At 41.1% G+C, this 26,973-nt stretch overlaps 1 protein-coding gene across 1 annotated transcript; it reads right to left on the bottom strand.

The window, feature by feature from the left end:
* Window positions 1–854: 854 nt before the first annotated feature.
* Window positions 855–26,289, bottom strand: UFL1 (UFM1 specific ligase 1). The gene is made up of 19 exons (XM_081186586.1): window positions 26,096–26,289; window positions 23,711–23,856; window positions 21,954–21,982; window positions 20,873–20,970; window positions 19,792–19,906; window positions 17,573–17,703; window positions 16,745–16,803; window positions 15,934–16,080; window positions 14,829–15,004; window positions 12,739–12,918; window positions 11,777–11,897; window positions 9,987–10,109; window positions 8,979–9,099; window positions 7,754–7,920; window positions 6,733–6,863; window positions 5,624–5,704; window positions 3,984–4,069; window positions 1,856–2,036; window positions 855–1,103 (listed from the first exon to the last, which is right to left on the bottom strand). The coding sequence occupies exons 1-19, from the start codon at window positions 26,170–26,172 to the stop codon at window positions 888–890; spliced, it is 2,385 nt and encodes a 794-aa protein (XP_081042712.1). The 5' UTR covers window positions 26,173–26,289; the 3' UTR covers window positions 855–887.
* Window positions 26,290–26,973: the final 684 nt, after the last annotated feature.

Genomic DNA, 26,973 nt, shown 5'->3' with positions numbered 1-26,973 from the left:
AAAATGACACAGAGCACTGTGTATTCCTGATACACAAACACACAATTAATTTGTCTGCAAAAAGGCTCTAGTGACATTTCATTTTTAAGTGGTTAGTAATTTGTAAAGGAAAAATACAGAATCCAGAGATATATGGTTGACTTCTGAGTCCTGAGTAGTAGAACTCTTACAGGTGAAAATTTAGCCAATTCTTTCTTCTCTCTGAAGTGCCCTATACCTCATAGAAATCAACGCTGGAGTTGGCAGGGTCTCTGTAGCAAAGGACGGAGAAATGCAAGGGCTGCTCGGGGGAGGGGGTTGTTTTCTCCCCTTCTATCTGTGAGAATGACCAGTTAACAGAAATGTAAGGACACCTTCCATTTGCATATAAGCAACAACCTTTTGAATAAATGGCATCTCTTTATGTAAGGAAAACACAAGCATTGTGCGAGAACATATTTGGTGAATATGTAGGCTTTGAGATTTCAAAGAACTCATCAGACAGAATTCTATGAAACGCAAAAACTTGCATAGTCCTACACCAAGTTCCAATTCAACAGTTTAAAAAAATATGCTCAACGTCTTCCATCCTTTGAGACCAACACTGTTTCTGTGGCCTACAAAACTGAGAATTCTTAACTCTATGAAAGCTAAATAAATGCTTTGTTCAGTTGCCAGATATTACAAAAATATTTTTAAAGACAAATTATCCCTTTGGTTATGCTGCCTTGCATTTTCAACAAGCAGTTCAGTTCTTTTTGCCAACCACATGGTTGTGTTTAGGACTGTAGTATAATTATTACAAACACAGCTCCTAAAAGCCAAGGCTATTTCAAGCATTATCACAGTTTTCCTCAAAGAAAACATCCCAACTCTTTGAACATCCTGAATGAGTTTTATTAAGATTATCATTCCTCTGTTACAGAAGATTTTCTGGGCCTGAGAACAAGGTCTTTGACAGAGCCAGCCAGCTCCTGGAGTTCTTTCCGGATTGCCTCTATGCTTTCTTCTGCATTCAGGTTGTTATCCACTGAGTCGTCGTCCCCTTGCCCAATCTTCTTATTTTGACTTATCAGCTGTTTCACTACTAACCCCTGGTATTTGACAAGAAGAGAATGCTGATCCTGAAAAATGAAACAAAATGTGGCTACTAAGAAGGCAATATGAGCAACTTAAAATCAAATGGTGGTTGCGTTAGTTCATAAAGAAGAACCCGCAGTGAGAAAAGCAACTTCCTTCAAGCATAATTATGATCACATCTCAAAGAATCAAACCAAATAAGATCTGTTTTAACATGATTTACATACCGCTTAGTCATCAAAACCTCTATTCTGTTCACATAAAATATATACCAAGATTAAAATCACATTCAAAAAAGATAACCTTAACATTTCTTCAAAATACAAATGAGTGATTTTATTTTTGTCTAATATTAATGGGCAGATCATTAAAAAATCTATTTTAAATATTGCATCCCGTATTTACAGCTTTCCCTGGAAGACCACTGCACTGTAATATTGCACAGTAGCTGCTTCCCTTAAATTCAGTAGAACACATACCTAATTTTCTCCCTTGTTATATATAGTTCACACACATAGTTCACTATATGTGCTTAATGAGAATTCTATGTTGTGGAAATTAATTACTGAACCAGTCGCAGAAATGTCCACTTTCATCCCTCTGCATACATGTATATAATCCTATACATATTTACTTTTACTGATTTCCATACAATTTATTCCTAGAAAGTGTGTACAGGATTTCAGCCTAAGTCAATAAAAATAAATAAATAAAGTGGTTTCTGTGAATGCCAGCATTTTCTCAACTTTTGAAAAGAGGAAATTACAACACTTCTTGGTTTTTCCACTGTAAGTACCTCTGGGATCTTTGTACTTAAGAAAGTAATGATCTGTGGCACACATCTTCCGGGTGCATGAAGCATGCAGTGTGTTGAGAACTGGAACAGCAAGACTGATGTCAGGTGAAGAACGAGAGCTGGATCTTCTGTGACTTTCAGCTGCTCAATCAGAGCTTGTCTGTGTTGGAACAGGATTTGCCTGAGACAAGAAACAGGATGTATGATGAAAAAAGGCTTTTACCTATTTAATTACTTGCAGATTTTGGACAATGGTGAATTAATCTGTAAGACAATGTTCCTTGAAAACAAAAGTTTTGGACTTGGACCACAGTTCAAAACTATAGTTCCACTGTCCTCTTCTGGGAGGCCATAACCATAAACTCTCACCTTCCCATTTGTATGATCTAAGGCCTTTTAGAGTGGGTGGCATGTTTTTAGTGTTTTCTCTCTCCCCATTCCCGCTTTTAATAGATGTACTACTATTGTTTTGGTTGCCTGTGGCAAAAAGGAAACAAATAAACTTAGTAATAATAATACTAGTACAAGGAAAATGACGGCAACTTCACAAATACTTAAAAAAGCTGAATACTATTCTACCCATTCACAGGAATGAAAAAAAGCAATTTACTGGTGCATAATATTACCAAGAGGTATAGGTAAAGGTACCCCTGCCCGTACGGGCCAGTCTTTACAGACTCTAGGGTTGTGCGCTCATCTCACTGTAGAGGCCGGGAGACAGCGCTGTCCGCAGACACTTCCGGGTCACGTGGCCAGCGTGACGAAGCTACTCTGGCGAGCCAGAGCCGCACACGGAAACGTCGTTTACCTTCCCGCTAGTAAGCGGTCCCTATTTATCTACTTGCACCCGGGGGTGCTTTCAAACTGCTAGGTTGGCAGGCACTGGGACCGAGCAACGGGAGCGCACCCCGCCGCGGGGATTCGAACCGCCGACCATGTGATCGGCAAGTCCTAGGCGCTGAGGTTTTACCCACAGCGTTACCCGCGTCCCACCAAGAGGTATAGATGCCACCAAATCCACTCATTATACCCTTCTGGTACCAGGCAGTCTCCTACCCAGGTTCTGACCAGACTTGGCTTAGATTCTGCAAGAGTCCTGTGAACTTCAGGTCATGCATTATTACCATCCCATATATTTCTCCAAACGCTGTTGGAAGTGCCATGAGGTTAAGCGACTCTATTGGACAGATTTAGGAAACCAAGACTACAGTACAACAACATTAATTGCTACTGCTTGCAGAATGATAAAGGGCTTCTATGATGATAATAAATTATGAATACTGCTATTTCTAGCTAGTTAGCTATGATTCCACCAACTGGTCAATGTGTCTTTTCTCTTAAGTGGCCTTAATGTTAAAGCACCTCCCCATTGGTAGCCACGTGGTAGTAAAACCAACTACCTTTAATGAGGACAAATATGTGTAAACACACTGTTGAAGTATCTTTCTGTATTTTTTAAAGGATGCTGTTTCCAATTCCAGTTTAATAAAGTTGAAAGCATTTAATGTCAAATTTAGGACTCATAAGCTGCAAGTTTTTATGTGGTCAATATATATACAAGTCTATTAAGAAATAGAACCCATTGCGTTCAATGAGATGGGTTACAAGGTAAGTAGGCAGTGGTTTTTTTCCTTAAAAAATGTTTAGGGGTACTCTCATTTTCTTACTCATTTTGAAATACTGCCCCTCAATGAGGCCAAACTTAGATTCACAAGATGTTTAGGGGTATCCGTACTCCTACATCCGCCCCCAGAAAAAAAGCACTGTCAGTAGGTATATGTATTCTTAATATAAAAGGATTTTAAACAGCCACAGAATGAAGATGTGTAACTCGTCAAGAGACTTGAATTTAACTTTTGTCCTTCCTAACTGTGAAGGATCTTAAATGAGCATGGGGTGGGGAAGGCATGGCCAGATACCACCAAGAAAGCTTAGGTCATAAGCAAAAAGCTGGAAAGTATCATTTCTGGAAAAACAACTTACATTAAAGCATATTTATCACCCTATTCCTTCGAGTAGAAAGACTAGTTTGCCAGTGACAAAGCAACAACGTTTGCACCTATCATTCTGAAAAAGTGATCACCTGTAGAAGCCTACAGAGGGAAACTATGTATTGCAAAAATATTACCTTTCTTTCTTCTTATCACCCTTTTTCACCATAATATCACAAGCTTCTGCAGCAGCATCAAGACAGGAAACAAATTCTTCTAAACTCTTCAAAAGAAGCAGAACAAAAAGAATAGCAAAGCTATTAGAATCATAGAATCATAGAGTTGGAATAGACCACAAGGGCCATTGAGTCCAACCCCCTGCCAAGCAGGAAACACCATCAGAGCACTCCTGACATATGGTTGTCAAGCCTCTGCTTAAAGACCTCCAAAGAAGGAGACTCCACCACACTCCTTGGCAGCAAATTCCACTGCCGAACAGCTCTTACTGTCAGGAAGTTCTTCCTAATGTTTAGGTGGAATCTTCTTTCTTGTAGTTTGGATCCATTGCTCCGTGTCCGCTTCTCTGGAGCAGCAGAAAACAACCTTTCTCCCTCCTCTATATGACATCCTTTTATATATTTCGACAGTGGAATTTGCTGCCAAGGAGTGTGGTGGAGTCTCCTTCTTTGGAGGTCTTTAAGCAGAGGCTTGACAACCATATGTCAGGAGTGCTCTGATGGTGTTTCCTGCTTGGCAGGGGGTTGGACTCGATGGCCCTTGTGGTCTCTTCCAACTCTATGATTCTATGATATTTGAACATGGCTATCATATCACCCCTTAACCTCCTCTTCTCCAGGTTAAACATGCCCAGCTCCCTTAGCCGTTCCTCATAAGGCATCGTTTCCAGGCCTTTGACCATTTTGGTTGCCCTCCTCTGGACACGTTCCAGTTTGTCAGTGTCCTTCTTGAATTGCGGTGCCCAGAACTGGACACAGTACTCCAGGTGAGGTCTGACCAGAGCAGAATACAGTGGCACTATTACTTCCCTTGATCTAGATGCTATACTCCTATTGATGCAGCCCAGAATTGCATTGGCTTTTTTAGCTGCCGCGTCACACTGTTGGCTCATGTCAAGTTTGTGGTCAACCAAGACTCCTAGATCCTTTTCACATGTACTGCTCTCAAGCCAGGTGTCCCCCATCTTGTATTTGTGCCTCTCATTTTTTTTGCCCAAGTGCAATACTTTACATTTCTCCCTGTTAAAGCTCATCTTGTTTGTTTTGGCCCAGTTCTCTAATCTGCCAAGGTCATTTTGAAGTGTGATCCTGTCCTCTGGGGTGTTAGCCACCCGCCCCCCCCAGTTTGGTGTCATCTGCAAATTTGATCAGGATGCCCTTGAGTCCATCATCCAAGTCGTTGATAAAGATGTTGAATAAGACCGGGCCCAAGACAGAACCCTGTGGCACCCCACTAGTCACTCTTCTCCAGGATGAAGAGGAACCATTATTATTATCTCCTTTAAATTCAGTGTGAGGTTTTCCACAGGTTGAGAGAAGCTCACCTAATGTGGAGTGTCATGACTTCCTTCTACACACAGAGCTATCTGATATTTTGCCTATATTGTGACCTCCACTGTTTCCCCCATCCCTCTTGCTTTTTTCACACCTATGAATAAAATGCTCACTCTCAGTTTATTTCGCTTACAGTTTGCCTACTTTGAAATTGACTATTAAGGGAAAAGTGAAGAACAAAATCCGTTACTAAATTAAGAATGACAAACCAAATAAAGCTACACTTCTTTAGGAGAGTGGGTGCAGATTGGATGCCTGAAACTTACCTTGCCATTCAGAGAAATGTGGAGTTTTGTTAAAGGACCTCTTGTCTCTTCAGATAAAGTACTCAAAATCTTTTTCCTCATCTATTTGAAGAAGTGTGCAAATCAATGAAGGTAATTTTAGATTCCAATGAACAACATGTTTTGGTCAATAAACTTAAATGAAAATAAGAAAGTAGTCTTAGAAACACTAATCTTCTATGGCAGGGGTCAACCTTATTGGGCCTTGTGACACATTTGCAAACCAGAGGAATGATCGTGGGCACCTTGCACACTGCACAAACCACATTTAGGCTTGAAAAAAGTGATTTTGTTGCACTGCCCCCAGACAATGGGGTGTTTGTCACCTTCCTGACAAGGTTTCTCCCCACACCTATAGTGTCCTGGAAGATCACCCCCATAGCAATTAGGCTCGAGAAAAGCCTTCTGTTGCAGTTCGGCGGGGAGCAATTTTGAGAGGGACGCATAAGAGAAAGGAAAAGCCCCAGCTGCAACCCCCCACTAACTCAGAATCACCCCTTCTTCACATCAAGTAGGCTTTAAAGAAGCCTTGTATTGTTGCAAATAGAAGGGCTCTGTGAAATTTAATTGTGTGTGTACGGTGAGGTCAGTATGGAGGGTCACAACCGTGGGCTGAGTTTATTGTACCACCATGCCCCCCAAAATGCAATTTGCTTTGAAATAAATCAGCTACAAATGAAGTTTTCTTCAAAGCCTAATTTCAGCAGGGGGAGGCACGTGGAGGCAGGACCCTATGGTCAGCAGAGAAGGTCTCTGCAGGCACTGTGCTGGAGACCTACAGACAGGGAGCAGCCATAGGAAAAAGGTCTGTAGGGGTTGTGGAGATCTAAGCTATCTTATAAGCACAGGAACCCATGCCCTACAACAGGGTCTAGGAACCAATAGACAGCCAAATGTTGTTGGACTACAACTCCCATCATCCCTGACCACTGGCCATGCTGGCTGGGGCTGATAGGAATTGGAGTTCATAAATAACACCTGAAGAAGAACAGGTCCCACCTCTCCCCGTCCAGCTCTACAATGAGGGGGGCAGGGAATGAACTAATTGCTTTAAGAATCTGTGAAGATAATAGGAAATAGTATCAAAGTACCTCGGTGGTAATGGCAGTGTAGTCTTCTGCTGCCATCATCTGATCAGCAGCTAGGCAGTTGAAGATGAGGTTAGTGATGTCAGTGCAAAACGTCTTCAGCATGTGCTTGGCAATGTTACTTTGCGTCTCATCTGCAAAACAAGACAATTTGTAAATATTTGCATATTACATTAGCCAATCTAGAGAGGCCTCAGCCTTTTTTCCAGCCACAAAGCATCTTACGCTCTGCTTCCTGCTGCTTTTACAGGTGTTAAAATGTCTGTGGCATCACAATGCATGAAAGACCTGCAAATGTTATTGGAAAGGTCAGACAAGATGTTTCAAACCAGGCCATCTTTTGCTTCAAGCAGAGAAAGCAAATATTAAACTGACTCCTACGGGCAATTCTGTGCAGATCACAAATGGTAGAATTCAATGAACATCCACACAAAAATATCTGTGGTAGACAAGGGGAGAAGAATAGAAACGAAAGATGTAAAAAAAGAAAAAGTTTAAGTAAATGGATGGGCAGTATCATCACAGACTCTAGTCTAGTTTTAGAGTTCTTTTTGAAAGCAGAAACTGCCCAGCAACAGTGTGTTAAACCAGAAATACATTCTGAAGATAAGTGTGTGGCATCCATTACTGCAAGGATACAGTACTGAGCAATGAAACTTCCCTTTCCTCCCTCCACATGTGCCCTGTGCGCTCCCCAAATCTGCTCCAGAGCACTGGTGCTTTAATGGGTGGGCCGGGACCCACTGGTAGGTCACAGCCTTCTCTAAGGGGGACTGTAACAGGAGCACTACCACCATGGAAATATATGGTAAAAGATTGAGAAGCAGATCCCCAAATGCATGTTTAAATGGGAAGGTTGGGTTTAAAAAGCTTAAAGATATTTGCTCTAGTGGGTTGAGGAAACCCTCAGAACAGATTTAAGGTATGCATGGAGAGAGGGGAGGAAGTTCTGTTGCTCAAGCAGAAATCTAGTGCTACTGGAACTAGTTACCTAGCACTACCTTAGATACAATCCAAGCTGTACCTGTAAAATGCTTTGCTCCTTTTTCAAATAATCGGATATTATTATACAGGGTGGACACCTCTTCCTGCAAGTCCTTGATGGTCTTTTTCCTGCTAGCTCCAGAGTAAGTAGAAGTGGAGGACATAAATACAGAACGCACAACTTCCTGGTAACTCTTGGTCAAGGGCCTAAAGAACCGGGGCAGGGGGGGGGGGGGAGGCAATACATTAGCAAGAGACTAGTATTTCTCCAAATACTACAGAACCTCAACACAACAAAATAACATGCTTTCCTATCAGAAGTTGAACATTTAAAGCCAAAAGCATTTTAAAAACATCAGATGCAACTGTTTTTTTTGTACACAACACAATGGCTAGAATAGCACTACACAGGCCACTCACATAGCCTGCAGCTGCAGTAGTTAACAATGGCAGTTGGCAACAAAGGATGAGGAGTCTGGCCTGTGTGACTGCTTTAAAAATGATTTCTTTTGCTGGCTTGGAGCTGCTTTTTGTGAGATCAACAACTTTCTGCTGCAGACACATCAGAGAAAGGAGGGTCAGCAGGCTATTTCTCAAGGGCCCAACAAGGCCTGTCTTTTGAACTTTGAGAAGAGAAGAAGAAGAGTTTGGATTTGATATCCCGCTTTATCACTACTCGAAGGAGTCTCAAAGCAGCTAACAATCTCCTTTCCCTTCCTCCCCCACAACAAACACTCTGTGAGGTGAGTGGAGCTGAGAGACTTCAGAGAAGTGTGACTGGCCCAAGGTCACCCAACAGCTGCATGTGGCAGAGTGGAGACGCGAACCCGGTTCCCCAGATTACAAGTCTATCACTCTTAACCACTACACCACACTGGCTTTGAGCTGTCTGCTTTCATCACACTTGGTTAATATGGGAAACTGGTAACATAAGTTTGCTTGATTTCATCTTCCCTTCCATTTTTTATGGGTTGTAAATTTTTTAGATTGTAGTCGTTGATAGTTACTGCATTTCTTTTATAGACACGTAAGTGACTTGGGGAGCCCTTCTGGCTGAAGAGTGGGATATAAATGCTGTGAATGAATGAATGAAGGCCTTGCAAGATGGAACACCGGAATTTTGATGTTTCATAGAATCATAGAGTTGGAAGAGACCACAAGGGCCATCGAGTCCAACCCCCTGCCAAGCAGGAAACATTCATTTTCATTCAGCTATAGGATGTGTTAGGCACTGTTTAAGTCAAAACTGAGATAATTGAAATTACCTTATTAGATGGTCAGCGAGTTCTGTTATAAGCTCTTCAGGACAGTCCCTTACATGTTTTCTTAAAACATCCTCAATCTCTTCTGGTGACAGAAAAGGGATCTCGAGGTGCTTGCTCTTATCTGCAATGATCATGAGAAACATAATTAGTAAATTGAAATCTACCATGTAAGAACACAAAATACATTCCTCTTAGTATCAGGACTCCCACAGGTCACAAAAAATAAGCATGTGCCGACTACTGATATTCACATTATTCAAAATTGCTACTGTATGTTTATGACAGAGCCCTAGATTTTTTCCCTCCCCTTATTTGCTTTTGTGATTGGATTAATTCAGGAGTCATTTGGAAATATCATGGTAAAATGGGCTTTCCCCCCAAAAATTGCTGTTAAAATTATATGGATACACTGTTGTCATTTGCAGTAAGTAATGTTACCAGACACATATCAGAAATGATGCTCTAATGTGAAAAGGTTATACGATTTAAAGCATTCAGGTAAAAAAAAAAGGTTTATCCTGGGCTGAATCCAACACTGTGCAAGTGTAAGACAGATAATGCAACTGATCTTCCTTTCCCTTCCTGTAGCTCCCTGTACATCCCTGAAGAACTTCTCCAGAGGGCTGGGGGGACCTGCCAAACGTTGCCAGCTATGACGTGCTGGGCTACAGTACATGTAAATCATCTGAAACCAGGTAATGGAACTTTGCACTACCAGAGTGCTAGCACGTTCCTCCTCACACTTGCAGCCCCATATTAAAACAGCTCACTAAATTCTCTTCATCATATTTTTTTTAGTTCTGTGCTTGACCTTGATTTTTGCTTGAAGTAGAATTTCTGTGTTATCATTAAAAGGATTCATGTCACAATTCAAATAATTATCTTAGAGAAAAAGATAATCATACTAATATATCTGGATACCTTATAGGAGAATATTTCATTACAAACTCAGTACTGCATCCACAAAACTACAAGGATTAGGTTACTATAGTAGAATAAACTACAAACTTGAGCTGCTTGTTTGTGATTCCTCATCACTGTCAGCATCTTTTCTGCCCTTCTTCTTGGCTTTCTTGATCTTAAATTCTCTGGCGTTTCCTCCACCGCTACTTTTCACACTTCCAGTGCCCTCTGGTGGAAAAACTACTTGATTAGCATGTGAAGTATTACTAAGTCAAGTGATGCTTTGACAAATATAATGAAATGAAACCAAAATCCTTATAAAAACAGAGAAAATAATAACCCTGACTATACTATGAAAGGAAACAGGAGTTACTATACCTGGATGCATAATCAAAGAAAGACAGAGCTAAGAGTATAGTATTTCAATATTTGTTCTAATTTCTACTTCATCAGTAAAGCAAACTGATCCTTATGAAAATGTGACTCAGACTTAAGTCAAATAAAAGATAACGGTAAAATGAAAGAAAACAATGTCCACAGCAAGTTCCAAATCAAGATGAAAGGAAATGCATTTAAGCTGACTGACAATGAAATTAACACAGTTCAAGCAATGCTGAACAGGAAATATTCATGATTACTGTTTGCCTTTTGAACAGAACTATCATCTGCACATTTTATTTCAAATGACCCTAAACCAACTAACTGTAACACTTGGGCTACAACCCTATGCTCACTTTGCTGGGAGTAAGCCCCAATGAAATCAATGGGTCTCATTTCTGAGTAGAAGACAATTCTATAATTGCAATTTGTGAGTGTCCCAATGCCACATGTTAAAACAATAATGTAAAATTCAAGTGTAGTTTTTATTTTGGCATACAATGGGTACTCTGTTATGGAAGAAAAGCATTATATCAAACTTTGATAAAGTTTGTTAAGAGCCACTCAGCATAAATGCCACTATACAATCACAACTCTGGTTGATCACATTCAAGCTATTTGAAAAATTCAGTGTATATAGTTTCTAAACTCTAGCAAATCCTTTTCATCCTCTCATTTGTAAAATGAAATTACTCAATTAAATGAATATTCCTTACTTTAGACTACAATCCTATGCACAGCTTCCCCTGAGCCCCACTGAATAGAGACGAGCTTACTTCTGAGTAAACATGCATCATATCGTGCTATCAGAACACAATCATTAACATCCTGACCAAAGCCTTATGGTTTGATAAACAGACTAAGCAATGGTAACATTCTGTATATAAACGTGTGACTTGACATTTGCATTAATTACACATTTGGGGGTGGGGAATGCTAATAAATAAGAGAAATGGCTATAAAGACAACACTGGTATAAATTCCTTCCATCTAATTACAGCTTTAGAGTCTGCCTTATATAGTGCTGTCTAGAGAGCTTCTATAGCCACCATGCCCTAGAAAACTCTGTTCTCTTGGGAGCTTCCCCCATCAATATGGATTTCTTGCAAACTCAATACTGAGTTCTTACTGTACATGTTAATATTCTTCCCCACAAACAACTAACCAATGTTTCTCATTGAGTCAAGTGTCTTACGGTGGCCAAGACTACATAAATAAGTTGCGAGTGGTGATGGTGAGGGGAGCTGTTCTGCTTCACATGTCCAGCTACAGAGTATAATGGCAGAGTTACCCTGCTCCCTCCAACAATCTTTTTCTTTGCATTTCCTTGAGCTGTGAAAACTTGACAATAGTCAGCAAAGAAGAGAAGCAGTACTCTTTCTTCCCAAAACCTGCGTTGCTATTGTCAATGCTGTAATGAGGAAGAAGTCCTTGTCATGCCAACAGGACAGCTGCCAAGCTAACAAGAAGAAACCATGGAATCAGTAACCAAGTAACTTATGTCTCCATTTTCTTACCTGCTGCTTTCTTTCTTCTTTCATCTTTCTTGTCTTTTTTACTTGAAGAAGCATTTTCTACAAATGCAGACTGCTTCAGGTCCTCTTCTGTGATTAAGTGCACAGGGTTATTTTTCATCTCCTAAAATGAAGATCATACATGCACCTGTTCATATGAGATGCACTGGAACATACTGCAAATCCTTAAGGTTTCTGATACTATCTCCCCTCCTGTTTAGCATGGACGTAATGTCCCAGACACTCATAAGAGAGTGCAACACGTGAAAGACACATACTCAGCTAATATCTGCATGAGGTATCCCATTTGTCAGGTCCTAGCAGAACACTATTACCTTAAACTTAGACACCATCCACTGAGCTGTGCTGGTTTTGATAGGAAGAAGATATGCAAGAAATATAAACAGAATAATCCCATTTTTTCCTATTTTACTCAGTTTTCTTTGTTGTACTCTCACCTAGAAATAATCACTAGACAACCTTTCCTTGCCACCTGCTGTTTTGTTCTTGATTATCACAGTAGGAAAGCCAAGAATCTGACAGTGACTGGCTTGAGATATGGAATATGGATGTACAAATTCAAGGAATATGAGCCAAATGTGATGGCATCCCAATATACTCCCAAAATGTGTTGCACAACACTTACAAAACAAAGGTGTCATTTTTAACTATAAGCAAAATTAAATGTAAAACACAATGATGGACAATGCTGATTCCATGGGTAGGTAGTTCAGCTCAAAGACATAAAAACATCATTAATATGTGCTAAAGCCAGGCTTGCACAACATGTGACTTATCAAGCTGAATGCAGCCCGCCAGCCAGAGATTGTTCTATTAACTGCAAAGACAGCTGGGGAAGGAGAGAGCACCTGATAGGCCACACTGCATTACTGGTGAGTGGAACTGAGTTTGGTCGGCTGTAACTCATGCAGCCCTTTTCTAAAACAATGTGCTCAGAAACAAACCTTTTCAGCTTTCTGGTGCATCAGATCACTAAACAAATCAGCACAGCTGTTGATAAATTTCTCACTGACTACATTAGTGTCACCAAAGACCAGAGTTGAAGGTTGTTTACTGAAGGATCTCATCACTTGCTGGAGCAACATGCTGGCATCTTCTACAGAGAATGAACTTGGAAGAAGAGGCTAGGAGCAAAGAAGCAAAGCCAAACAAAAACCATCACATTGTTATTTATTGTTCAACCAACTGGCTACAATATATACAGAGTTGTTTGTATAACTACCATGCATGATATTCATATCCTGGCACAGAATTTAGCAGTCCTGAGATTATTTTTTTAATACTACTAGTTTTTACAGCTGCAAGAAAAGGTTTGAAAGGTGTCTGAACGATGCCAGGTGAAATCTAAAAAGTATGAGGTGAGGTGGGTATTGACTACCCTGAATAACTTTCTGCAGCAGAAAATAAATTATGCACATCTCTCTGCATTGACTCAATCTGCAGAGTTGATACTCACTGCAGAAATCAGCTTTAATAAGGTGCAGAATTTAGGTTACCTTGATGCAAAATCCTGCCTGTCTACTCATTTAATCTTTGTCTTGTGTTAGAGAGATGAATAGGTGAATAGGTGGATGAATGTACTTTAATAAAGAGGATTTTTTTAAACCAGAAAAACTGAAAATGTAAAGATGACATTGAGAGACGGGAGGTTGGGAAATCAAAAGCTTTTTGACAAAATAAATCTTTACAGCTTTTTGTAAAGTGTCAAAGCCGTTTCAAGCTACTTGCCATGTTTGCATTAAAATAATGTACAAATTAAAAACTCCAGGTAGAATATAAAGCCAGGTAGAATATAAAGCCAATTCAAAAGGCATTTTATAACCTGCAGTATTTGATAACAGGAGTCTGTGCCCTCTGCCTGGATGATGACAGATAAACATGTAATTCCCTGTTTCTAGGGAGCTTGTTGGGAAAATTATTACTGCCACTTTGTACAAAACTGGTTTCTATCTATTGCAGTGAAGCAACTGTGAGCTAAATATGTCCACAAACCTACAGGCAAGTGGTGTGAAGAATTTTAAGCTGGAATTACAGAATGCTGTAAAACACACAAGTGTATTAGAGTTAACCTGTGAATTCAGTTAGTGGCTTTATCACTCTCTTTCAGTGCTGCCTGGGCCATAATTTATTTCCACTTCCAATTTTTCACACTACCTTTGGTAAATTTAAAATGCATGTGGCACCTATTCAGAGGAGTAAGTACGCTTTCAGTCTTCAAAGCTCTATAGCTCCCCCCGCCACACCCAATAAGGAACAGTTTCTATCACCAAGCTAAAAGCCGCTTTTGGATAAATGGAATACAGGAATACGTACTGTCTACTGAGACATAAAGCTTGATAGCAAATCTTTTTTTGTTTAAGAACTGAAGTCCCATCTACAAAAATAGCATCTCAAGGAGTATTAGATTCTGCCACATCAACCCTAAGCTCTTGCTCAATATTGATTTGGCAGAAATTATGCTTTGAAATTAGGGCTTAATGCTTCTCAAGCTGGAACAAGCGAGACTAGCAAGTGATGACCTTTCAACTGCCATGTCCTTGCAAATTGCAGTAATCGCTGCTTTAAATCTGTGGTGTATAATTTTCCTCTGTGTAACTGCATAAAATAGTCTCTGTTGCCACATAGGAACACGGGGAGCTTCCTTATATAGACAGATAATTGGTCCATTTGGTTCTGTGCTGCTGGCAGTGACTGGCAGTGGTTCTACAGGATCTCAAACAGGGTATCTATCCCCCATGACCCCACCAGGAAATGCCAAGGATTGGACCTGGGTCCTTCTGGAGGCAAATGGTTGTAATGTAGCACTGTGGTGAATGTTTGGCAGTGCAAGGATTTCCCTTGCATGACGGAACATTCTCAAGTCTCTTACTCCAAACAACCTTGAAGTTTGCTCAACTCTCAGGAGATTTGGGGGTGATGCATAGTGTGCACGAGGGGGGAAATCTCCTTGTGCAAGAAGTTCAGTCATGACCTGTGCTGTGACCCCTTTTGAAAAATAAAGCCAGCAGAAAAAAATGAAAAGCAAAGAGCATACCGCTATATCCACCCACGTTCCAGAGCTGATGGCTTCATCCACGGAGGCCTCCACTTGATCCACAATTTCCTGACCAACACAAGATGATTTCAGAAACAAGAGCTGCAAGGACTTGTACCTTTTCTTTATGTAGTTCACAGGGTCTGGGATGCCAAGTCTGGACAATGCATCAAATTCTACAAAATTACAGAAAGTCCTTGACTTTGAAGAAAACTAAACCGAAACAAAACAAAACTGGGGACAATGGGCTAGATATCTCTCGGTGGACACTAACTACCCTCTTCGCAGCCTCTCTGTGGCTTTTGTTTCTTGCTCACTCTGAAGCAGTAGGGAACCCAGGAACTGGTGTTTGTATGTTAACTTGGTAAAACTTACAGGTGGGCAAGGGGGGGTGCCTTTCACAAGTCTGCTCACTATATCACTCCCCAATAGGAGAAGCTGGCTAGCCTCCATTTTCCCCAATACAACAGCAATAGCTTCACTGAATGGAATAATGAAGAGTTGGGATGGTCTTGTCCATTCCCTGCTGTCCCATCATGTGTGGATTGCCATGTGTGGATTCAAGAGTGGGACTAGGTCTGCTCTTCCAAACTCTATTACCAAAGCTTACAGCTTCATCCAGGACCAAGGAGGAGCTTAGGAATTTGTCCTTCTTCCAACCCAAGAACTATACTAGTGAGCAGGGGAAGGCGATGTTCTGCATTGCATTATCTCCTGCACAGGAGATGAGAGGTGGAGGCTAGTTATTAAGGGGAGGAGGGTGCTGCCCCACAAAACTCAGTCAGACCCCAGCTACTTGTCTTCTTACTCCCAGCCAGCACAGAGGCTGGCACTGTCTGTCAGCTTTCTCCTCCTTAGTTTTAGTGATGCCCTTGTAGAACTCAGGAGGGAGGAGGATGGGGACAAAATAAGAATTGGCTCTGTCTGTTAGTGGCTCTGCCTACTGCTAACCTTCCTGCCCTACCAGTCTCAATGGGCACCAACCATTACTGATGAGGAAAAATGGGATACGTGAGGGTCGGAGGGAGGGGGGATCTTTAAGAAATATGCTTCTCTTGACCAGTAATTATCAGAAAGAAAAGTTCATTCAAAAGGGGTAAGTTACCTAAATAACCATTTTGCTTGAAAAATGAATCCACCCAGTTGCTCTGTGTTCTGGAATAAATGTCAGGGATAAACACAGCCTTATCTTGCCTTCCACCAACCACTGTGCCTTTCAAACGTCCAGTACTAACAAGTTCTTCTAGCATAGCTGGGAAAAGAAACAAAGCAGTCACAGCATTAGAAATATTTATGAATATGTGATTAAAAATACAGGGATTACAACCACAACTCAGAGGGATGTATGCAGGCCTATATTTTTTTCTGGGCAAGTTAATTAATTTGAACACACAGACACACCTAGATAGATAGATAGATAGATAGATATTAAACTGTTCTCCTCTCACCTGCTTCCTGTAATACAGTACATTATATATTAGGTGGGGAAGTGTCACAGGCCAAAATAAATGCAAACTACATTAAATGATAGTGAACAGGAGGGACAAACAATAATGATGTGTAGTAAGCAGGAGCTGGAATAGTTTAGGTAGTGCATGCTAAGGACTGCAGAAGTCTTTTGGCAATGAGGCAGGGTTATCCCTATAAGGCATGTCATGCAATGCCAGAACTGTTTAACTGAAACTAGCTCAGCACAGACCACACCTCCTGTGCTGGTCCCCCAAAACAAAACAAACAAACAAACAAACAAACAAACAAACATGAAAGATGCATTTTAATGGGTCAGTTTCACTTTGCTTTCGAAAGAAGAAAAAGGTACGCAAGCTTCAAACCTTATCTTAATTGCCTCTTACTTAACACTTTCTGATATTAATTACAAAAAACATCAGCATTAAATAAGTCTGAACAAAACTCACAGTAAAGCAGATGCTCCTGAAATCCATGCCGAGTTATTAGGTTAATTATTGGCGTAGGTCTAAAGAGAAAAGTGATATATATATAAGAAACCAGGACGCTCATACATAAACACTTTGGGCAGGATTCAGCATCTGTGAAAACCACCCCTCGGTTGTCCCGATCAATTTGCCCATCAACAAAAGCTCTGTGGAAGGACTTCCATGTGTGTAATGGGACTCCCCCCCCTTTCCCTATGCACAACCAAAATCGGTTTTGGGGGGCTGGGAGAGCCCTCATAAAAGCACATGGGGGGTCCTTCCACATGGCAAGCCAAAATGTTTGTCCTCATGGAACCATCGCCTTAGCACAACAGTGAATCTCTCCTTAAATATCTTTATTTATTCCACATCGAGCACCAAGTTTGTGAATACTGGAATAAAATAAATTCCTATTTTCTACTTCATAAACAGAATACTGTTAGAATATGTTATCCAACCACTAATGCCTTTTGTTTCTAGTTTTTTCACTGCTAAAGGCAAGAAATTTGTGGAGATTTTGCAGGGAGGAAACGTTTGAGGTTGGGACTTCAGTAGCTGCGTAAAGATTTGGAATTTTTTATTGGAAAAGTTGGAGAATGTCCAACTTTTGTCTATTTATGGGAGCAGATTCTTTGATGAAAAGCCAGAGCCAAAGTGATGCAGTTGCCGTTGCTATTGTAATTAAAAACAGTTACGTTTGCTCTGGAAAATTTAATCTTGCTTTTATGCAGGAAGTGTCTGCATATCTCACACAAGGAGCAGATAATCAGAGCTGTTTATCCCAAAACAGAAACGTGTCTTTCAATTTACCTGGTAATGGCAGTGAACAGACCACGGATCCGGGCCCGATGCCGTGTGACAAATGCATCTGTGAAAATCACTCCTCGGTTGTCCTGATCAATTTTCCCATGGATAATTTTGCCCAGGCGGATGGAAAATGCCTGAGAACATAAACACAGCAATTAACCGGAGAAGCTATTTGACGTTGCACTGTTTTTACATTTTTACTTTATGTTGCTTTTAATACGTGCATGTGGATTCAGCCTTGAGACAGGATTTGATGTTAGACTACAACCAACCGTTAATCCACCACTGCTTCTAGGTACAGATAAGAGATCCCTCTTCAGAACTTGAATGCTCAAGAAGACAATTAAGCCAATGTGGAGAGCCTTACATTCCTGCTTACTATCATGGGACTTGATAGTAAGGAAGCTCTGAAGTATGGAACACATTATAGCACTAAGGTTAAGTTTGTGCAGTTGATGGATGCCTCCACCATCTGTAGTCCTACTGGTACATTCTGAACAATACTCAATGGATTCAAGAGCGATAAGTGTTTCAAAAATTTGTGTAACTTGGAATTATCCTTCTGCCTGAAACTTTGGCTGTGCTCTGTTTCCCATCTGTCAATGGCAGCAGATTTCTAAAACCTTTGGTCTGCATTCTTTTATTTGGATTTCATCTTATTTATTCTAAAATATTTCTGTGCTTAAAAATGAAGGTCTTTCTGGCAAAACGCCATTTAAGAGGTAGAAAGGCGGGCTTTCCAAACTTGGGCATAGTTCCAGGGCCCTAATCAGATACATTTCAGAGATTATTGGAGACAGCCAAGATGACTCAGTTAAAAATCTTAATAAGCCTTGTATGCAACCTTGAAATCTAACATAAAAGGTAGCATGTTTTAAAACAAATGTTATGAATGAATGAATGGTACCTCCAAGCCAAATGCTCTAATGTTATTTCAGAGCCACCTCCTCATATCAGAGTCTTGCAGGAGGGAATGTTGAATGAATGGAAGATTGGGGGCCAAACAGGGAGAAAACCTTGAATTGCTGCTGCCTTATCGATGAAGCTGTGAAGTAGAATCCTGCTGTGTTGTTCTTGTTTTTCAAAGCAAACAACAACAACAACATGATGTCCAGAAGGCAGGAATCGACACCTATCATTCTTACATAGAAATCCATGTTAGTACTGAGAAAAAACATGTCATGTGGCAGATCTCTGACCAATTTTGAAGTATAATTAAGGTTCTTGCATCAAGATCCTAAGAACTCTTGTGCAAAACAATATGAACTTCAGTGACAGAATACCTGACGTTGTACCAGTATTAGATCACACACAATTACATTACTTGGTACTTTGCATAACCTGACGTAAACAGGTTCTCATGTGTAAATAAGACATAATGTAGCCCATTTTACTTCCTAAGTTGAGGCCCTATCCAGCGTTCCCATTCTGCTAGTGCAAGAGACTTGGGTTTGCAGAACAGAACTTTCCTCATTCCTCCTTTGCCTGTAGCCCTCTGCATGCCCTCAAAATAAACTCTGGAGTTGGGGGACCCCAGAAAAAAAATGGGATGAACACAGGGGGAGGGAAGAAATGCAAGTGCTATGCCAGGTTGTAGCTATGGGGGGGGGGCGTAGTTGGTTTTTTGCCCCAGGTGAAGCCTCCAGAGGGGCACCATTGAGGCTCCCAGCCTCTGTGTGTGTGTGTGTGTGTGTTTGTGTGTGCCAATGCATGGGTTGGTGTGCCCAACTAAGTCTTTAACCTAGGTGAAATAAAGCCTAGTTTTGCTCCTGGTACTATGGATACCATCCTTATTTTCCTCGTATGTTAATTTAGGAAAATGCATTTTTGCTCATCTGGCTGCAAACCAACACACTGGGGAATCAACAAACGCTTCCAGTTTCTACAGCCCAATGGTCTGTGCTAACCAATGACTACGGATCTTAAGAATTATTTTTGCCTTTTCAGAGAATCTTACTGAAGTAGTAGATCAGGACTGCTTCACTTCCCTATTATTAGACACAGTGGCTGCCAGGAAATTAGATTCAATACTGCAGTCACAGTTTTTAGAAACAATATGCAAATTAAAACCATGATAGACTTTTAAGTAACATAAGAAAAGACGTTGTCAAACTTAGATCACTAGCTAGAGCATTTGATACTGGAACTTATTATCATAATAGTTACGAGAGGTGAAATGTCACATGCTTTAGTGAAAAGTTGGCCATTTTCATATTAATTACCTGCTTCAAGAAATCTCCAGGAAGGTCATATGCCTTGCACAAATCAGATATTTTCACTTGCCCAGATTCCTGTAACTTGTCATTTGTTTCTTCTGCTATCTGATCTAGGTAATTCCTAATATAGAAAAAAAGGAGTATAAAATTCCAAATTTGCCTTGTGTACTGTAACATTATTTGCTTTTAGTAATCCTATATACCGGTAGTACTATATGAAAACATTAAGTGTGTGTTGCGTCTACTACAAACTTTGTAAAAGATGTGATCATTCTCCCTCAAACAGAAGCTACCATTAGCTTTCATGTTTTACAAAACTGATAAAGCAAATGTAATTCTTCATAGTGTTCTGTTGCTTGATATATCTCCTATGAAGCTCATTTCTAAAACTTAAAGATCGTAGGCTGATATTGGAGTTTAAACTGAGCGGCACCCATATCTGATATCACAGCAAACATATGGTCCATGTCAGCAATAGAACGCTGCATAAATACTAGATATAAACTGCGATTTAATCAGGTTGTCATTATATATAGGTAATTTGCTCAAGGTCCATTTAGTCCAGCATCCTAATTCTCACAGCTGGCAACCAGATTCATATGGGAAGCCTGCAAGCAGGACCTGTGTACTCTCCATTTGTTCTTTCCAGCACCCGATTCTTAAAGGTGATACACATTACACTAAGTAGTAAGAGTTCCTTGCACACTGTGTCTCTCTTTCAAACGACCCAAGAGGGCAAACTACTTGCTACTGATGCTAAGGAGTCTCATCCATCTCCTCTACACACACTGGGCATAAAAGGGACACAAAGCCCCCCCACCTTTTAATTTCCAGAGCTTTTTCTGTCTTTGTCTCAACAGTAATGAGGAAAGTTTAAATGCCTTCCTTTGCATTAGCGAGCATAAAACAATAAAGTGGTTCTCAAATGTTTGTATGACTTCAACTGCTCAGCTTGTACAAAAGCAGTGGAGTACATTCTCAGACACAATGCATAATTATTAGCTTCCATTTCCTCATTCTGGATTAATCACATCTAAAAGCCCATTACACATTTATACTGTATTTAATCACTCTTGAAAGAACTCACTCATCTATAAGCTGCCCCAATACTAGTTGAACTGTTCGGTCTGATTTGACAAGGTCATTAGCTCGGTTTTCAATATGGAGCAGATCTACATTTACTACCTGCAGGGGGGGGGGAGAAACAGGTTAGCATCTAGAATTCAAAGCCATCATCTACTGTTAAAATGGTACACTTTCACATTCACAAACCATTGCACTCTAGCTACTTTTCAATAATTCAGATACAGGTGTATCTTAACTGAAAAAGAAAATGTGATATTGGAAAAGAAAATAGCAATCAAGACAAGTTAACACACAAGGTAATAAAATCTCTAATTATTATGAAAAGCTTCAATTTAGCTGAAGCTTTTCAGATGGAAAAAGGTTAGCAGAAATGAAATATTAATTCCCTGTCTCAGCGATCAGTCGTTGTTATTTGTGCATACTGTGACATTTAAAAAGCCCAACTTCCTTGATAGGCTAAAACAGGCTTCAAAAATTAAAACAAGTGTGATGGGGTGCTTATGTTGATGAACAGTACGATTATGTTGCTCCCATTCTCTGTAATTTTATAATAATATATAAAATTACAGAGAATGGGAGCAACATAATGGAACCTACAGAGACACCACAGCTAGTAAAAATGAAATATAGGTTAGCAGCTAAGTGTTTATACTCCAGAGGTGGGGAATCTCCAGGACACGGGACAATTTGGCCTGCTAGGTCTTTCCCCCAAAACCATGCCCACCCAGCTGACATTACTGGTGGGTGGGTGGACAGGGTTTCATGCTGCACTGGCTGTGTGATCCTGTTCCCAGCAGGTAACAGGACTGTGTAACCTAGAGGCAGGATTTAATCTCCCCCCGTCAACTAACTGCAAGATTGCAAGACTGGGGACTTAAAAGGGAAGGGGGGGGACACCCACCCATACACTATTCAGTAAGTATTTAGGTTTCCATACGCTACCCACTTACCTAGGAGCAAGCCTCACTGAACACAATGAGACTTATTTCTGGGTACAAAATCATTAAAAACAAATGTGTATTTCAAATTGGCCCAATTAAGCACAGATAAAAAGAAAAGTATTTATGCTTAAAGCAAGTTACCTGTTGCAAATCAACAATGTTTACACGACCTGTAACAAAAGAAAGAATATATTAACAAATAGATTTTAATGCATAATACAGAAAGTCATAGACGAAGTACATTATAATGAACTGTTTTATTACTCTTTATATTTTGATTTGAAACTTCAAACATGGTTTTATGCATGTTGTCTGGGAATTAACCCTGCTTGCTAAATGGAATTTACTACCATGAAGTGTGAATAGGACTTCCTTTATACATAATTTTTCCAGCATAGTTGCAACTGCCTCTAAGTTTCTTGCATATTTGTCCAATTACATGTAAAGGCATCTACACATGGAAGAAAGTCATGCCACTTGTGTAGAAATCTTTACACATACCTGGACCAGCATGGTGTTAACAATAAAGGTGGTGGCAGCAGCAACATCTGGAATAGCAAAGAGTATTTTGCAGGCACGCTCTAGATCTTCCATGCACGCTAGTACCGCAACTTACATCAGTGGAGGGAAAGCTTTCAAAAAAGATCTATACATGAAAGTGCCCCCACTTTGAAATGAAATTGGAAGAGCTTGTGAAAAGAGTTGTGTGCTCATTAAAGTGCACAAGAGTTTGTATCATTTGCACTATGGTAAACTCCACTGAAATAAGTCTGTTAATCTGCATAAAGAAAAAGATTTATGTTGATGAAGCCTGCTGCTAGCTAATGCTTTGTTCTTAAACTAAACAAACAATGGCATGAAAACCCAAAAGGCCTTTGCCTTTATTCCTGTACTCAGCATGAAAGGGATGCTACAACTTCAGATATCAACTGATACTTGCCAGGAAGAAAGCTCCCTCAATTATTCTTTTCCTCATACCCTAGGAGTTTAATTGTTACCAGCAGTGGCACAGCTACTGTTCAAACCCAATCTTGAGTGAGGCAACTGGCAACTTCCAAAATGGGGAAAGAGTTCATTAAAAAAAAAGAAAGAAAACTGTGCCAGGCTGGGGGGTAAGAAACCCTTCTTCTGATTCAAACTCATGCTTCTCATGGGATGGAATAACTAATGACAGTTTGGCTCTTACTCACCTTTCAGATAAGACCAGACAGCTTTGTAAATACAACTGAATTCTCTGTTACAATCCTGTCTCCAGTTTCACTTAACTTTTTACACTGTTTTCTACAACTTTCCCATTCAGTGCAGACAATGTATGTAACATACCAGAATAGTGCTAAACTGTGCTTGCAATTCCACATAAAAATATCCTACATACTTCTTTGCACTTCCTTTTAAATGATAAATGAACACCAAGTATTCCAAATTCAGCAGCAGCTTGAGAGGTAAGTGGAATGACATAGAGGCTGCAGTCCTATACCCACGTACCTGGGAGTGAAGCCTATTGAACTCAATGGAACATAGTGTTGAGTAGACATGTATGGGACTGCAATGTAAAGTTACCTAACATTACCATTATTAGATGAGCCCTGGGTTCCTTCCAAGCTAGGATTCTGCCACTAGCAGTTTGGACCATCAGAATTGCTGCTTTTGTTTTTCACCCCACCCCTAGCTGATCTTGAAGATATGTCAACAGGAGTATCTTCCTAATGGTTATTTTACTTTGGCGAGTCCATTCGCACTATGAAATAGTGTTAGAATCATGACCCTTAAATGTCTCGATGGCAAAGATACATGTTTCTATGTATTTTTATTTTCCCAAAGCAAATTACCTTTAAAGTTTCTTTCTCTATAGCTGAACTTGTAAACATATTTAGAAATAATATTTTTTACACACTTACCACCATGAACATGAAGTTCATCACGGATCTCTCTGCTAATCTGCGCAGGAGTAATATACTCTTTTCCATCAAGAGTATGCACCACTTCCAGCTGTTTTTCAGCAATCAACTTAGAAACGATCTCTATGCAATTACGTTCCGACAGTCTGCATACATAAAAGAACAGCAAAACATCTTGCATGAGATCCTGACAACTTGATTTTAAACAAGTGCTACTTCATTTCTAAGACAATCTGGAGAAGCTTTAGCAATCTATTTATGCCACAGAAATTTTCAGTTAAGACAAGTGTTTCTGACAGATTGACAATACAATCAAATTATCCCTTAACGCTCTGTCTTACTGCAAACAGAAAGCAGAAAGGTGAGTTTCACTACCACCAGACCATGCTTACAGGTTAAGCAGGGATTCTTATCAATATTAATAAAACTGGGAATGTTACTAGGGGTCTGTACTCCAGATTAACTGGTGCAAAACGGGCAAGAAAGTTGTTTATTGGGGCTGATCAAACTTTGTGGAGCTTCATATATACTGATTTCCAACAGCTTTCTCCCCACACCTTAAATTCCAAGGCATTTCCCAAATACCAGGATAGCAACTTGTAGGTACATTCGACAATGGATGCCTAATGCCGTTTTCACAGAATTACTGCAGATTTTTTTATCTTCAGCAGATTATATCAGAACTTGAAATGTAACATCGCATTGTGTTTTTGGATAATATTGGTTACCATTCTAAATGCACTGACACTAATTATGAGTAATGGATATCAATGGATCTTTTTTTGCAGCTAAATGCAACAGAAGTTTGTATTGTATTATATGGCCATTCCACAAACGAAAGCAATTGCCAGCCTTATCACAAGCTCACAAAAACACTGTCTGCTAAATATTAGACCTTGTGGACTGCCATGGGCTTTTCAGTTTTATATTATTATATTAAAAAATAATACAAAACAGTATGCAGTAATACATATTCTGAAAATGTCCAAACATGTATGTCAAGTCATACTTTCTTAGTTCTGTTCTCATATATTGCACACACACACACACACAGTCATATTCAACCGTCATCACAGTAATCAAAGGTCCAGTACAATTCTTTCAACGGCAAAGCCTGCTAAAATAAGCACTTTGACAAAACTGCCAGAAATGATTTTCAGGTGGCCCAAGAGTTACCCTTTTTGTGCTTTCACAGCAACACTGCAAGTTGCATTTTAGTGAGCTGGTGCAGCCCTTTAGCTTTACAGTACATGCATCTTAAAAGACTCACAAACGTATTATAGTACTGGGATGCAACTTCCATGGACTAAAGAGTCCACTTCATGAGGAGCAAGCCGAAAGCTTATTCCCCAAACAGATACGTCAGGAGCTACAAGACCCTATTAAGTGCTTCTGCTGCAAAGCAGGCTGACACAGGAGATCGATATACCAGGAAATAATAATAATTATAATAATTTATTATTTATACCCCGCCCATCTGGCTGGGTCCCGCCAGCCACTCTGGGTGGCTTCCAACAAAACACTAAAATGCAATAACCTATTAAACAGTAAAAGCTTCCCTAAAGAGGTCTGCCTTTAGATGTCTTCTAAAAGTTTGGTAGTTATTTTTCTCTTTGACATCTGATGCGAGGGCGTTCCACAGGGCGGGCGCCACTACCAAGAAGGCCCTCTGCCTGGTTCCCTGTAGCTTTGCTTCTCGCAATGAGGGAACCGCCAGAAGGCCCTCGGCGCTGGACCTCAGTGTCCGGGCAGAACGATGGGGGTGGAGACGCTCCCTCAGGTATACTGGACCGAGGCCGTTTAGGGCTTTAAATGTCAGCACCAACACTTTGAATTGTGCTCGGAAACGTACTGGCCTCGGGCGCTTGTTCAAATGTTAAATGCACGGGGGAACTGTTGACACGTTTGCAGGATGCGTGGGAAAGGGCGGCAGCAGCAGCAAAGCACGGATTCCCAGGGCGGACAGGATCGCTGCTGCTGCTTCACTGGCTCCTATGCCTTTGGCAGCAGCACCTTTAGCAAATGAGCATTATCCGGGTGACATTTTTCTCTAGGCCAGGAAAAGCTCTAGCCCCGCTGTACTGCATTTCTGGATGCCAAGGTTGTCAAAAGCAGAGCACGTGGAGCGGGGATGAAAACAACAACAGGCAACCCTACTTAAGAGCATTACGGCACTAAGGTGAGCAGAGACCCCTTCCCTGCTGAAGGGCTGCGCCGCTTCTAGGAGCATTACGGGTCGTGGCCCAGAGGGACGCCGTTGAAGCGGCTGCTGCTGAGAGGGAATGAAGGAGCCTCGGGCTCGTCGCGCGAGATACCGTGGAAGGAGCGAGATTCGTCCGCGCGAGGGGGACTCGCGGGTGGCTCCTCCCATTCTCCCCCCCTCACCTCTGAGTCGCCTGGGCGAACTGGGCGGATTGGAACTGCTGGGACAACTTCAGGATCTCTTCCCAGGTAGCCGCCATGGTTGCCCCGCGTCCGAGGAGGGGGCGGGGAAAGGGGGGGAGGAGGAGAAGGCGGTGGCGGCGGAGTGGGAACGGCGAGGCCTCTGGCACTCACACGTCAGCTCAAGAACGTTCCGCGGACGGAGCGCGGCGGCGGACATTCCTCTGCCGTTCCGGGCAGAACGCGATCTGGCTGCCGCGGCAGCGCCGCCGCCACCTGCAGGAAGGCAGCTGCCACTGACGGTGCGCAGGGGAATGAGGAACACATACATACACCCTTCTCCCTCTCACCGTCTGCAGGGGGATCCGCGTGCAGTCAAAAGACATTTTAGGAAATCATTAAATTGCAACGTGCACTGATGCCCCCCCTTCCTGGCTCTTGGCGTTTCCGGAAACATCAAATTCCGCCTCTAGTGTCTCTTCCCCAACGCTTCCTAAAATAAATCAATAGGACCGCAACCGTTGTGAACTAGCAGGACAAATGCGTGATCTAAAATGATCTAAATGTGCTTGAAACATTATAGAAAACAAAGCATAATAAGGTAATTAATTGCTGTGGGTTTGTGAGCGCCGGTCACGTCGGAAGGAGCCCGCGAGGCACACGTGGATCAGGTTCTTCTATCCTGCGCAGAACATGGTACCCGATCTTCCGAGGGAGGCGCAGCCTTCTCCGTAGGTTCGTTCCACAGGAAAATACCACCTTACCAAGTTGGGGTATTTAATATGTGCGCTGTCAGGATCCGCCCATTCCAGTAGTTCCCACACACCACCCAACTAATGCCTTCCTGGCATGCGGGACTCTTGCAATTCCCTGCGGCTGCC

The sequence above is a fragment of the Podarcis bocagei genome (genome assembly GCF_964188305.1).
Source record: "Podarcis bocagei genome assembly, chromosome: 3".
Taxonomy (NCBI): domain Eukaryota; kingdom Metazoa; phylum Chordata; class Lepidosauria; order Squamata; family Lacertidae; genus Podarcis; species Podarcis bocagei.
The sequence above is the reverse complement of the archived record's forward strand: the minus strand, read 5'-3'. Positions and strand labels throughout refer to the sequence as shown.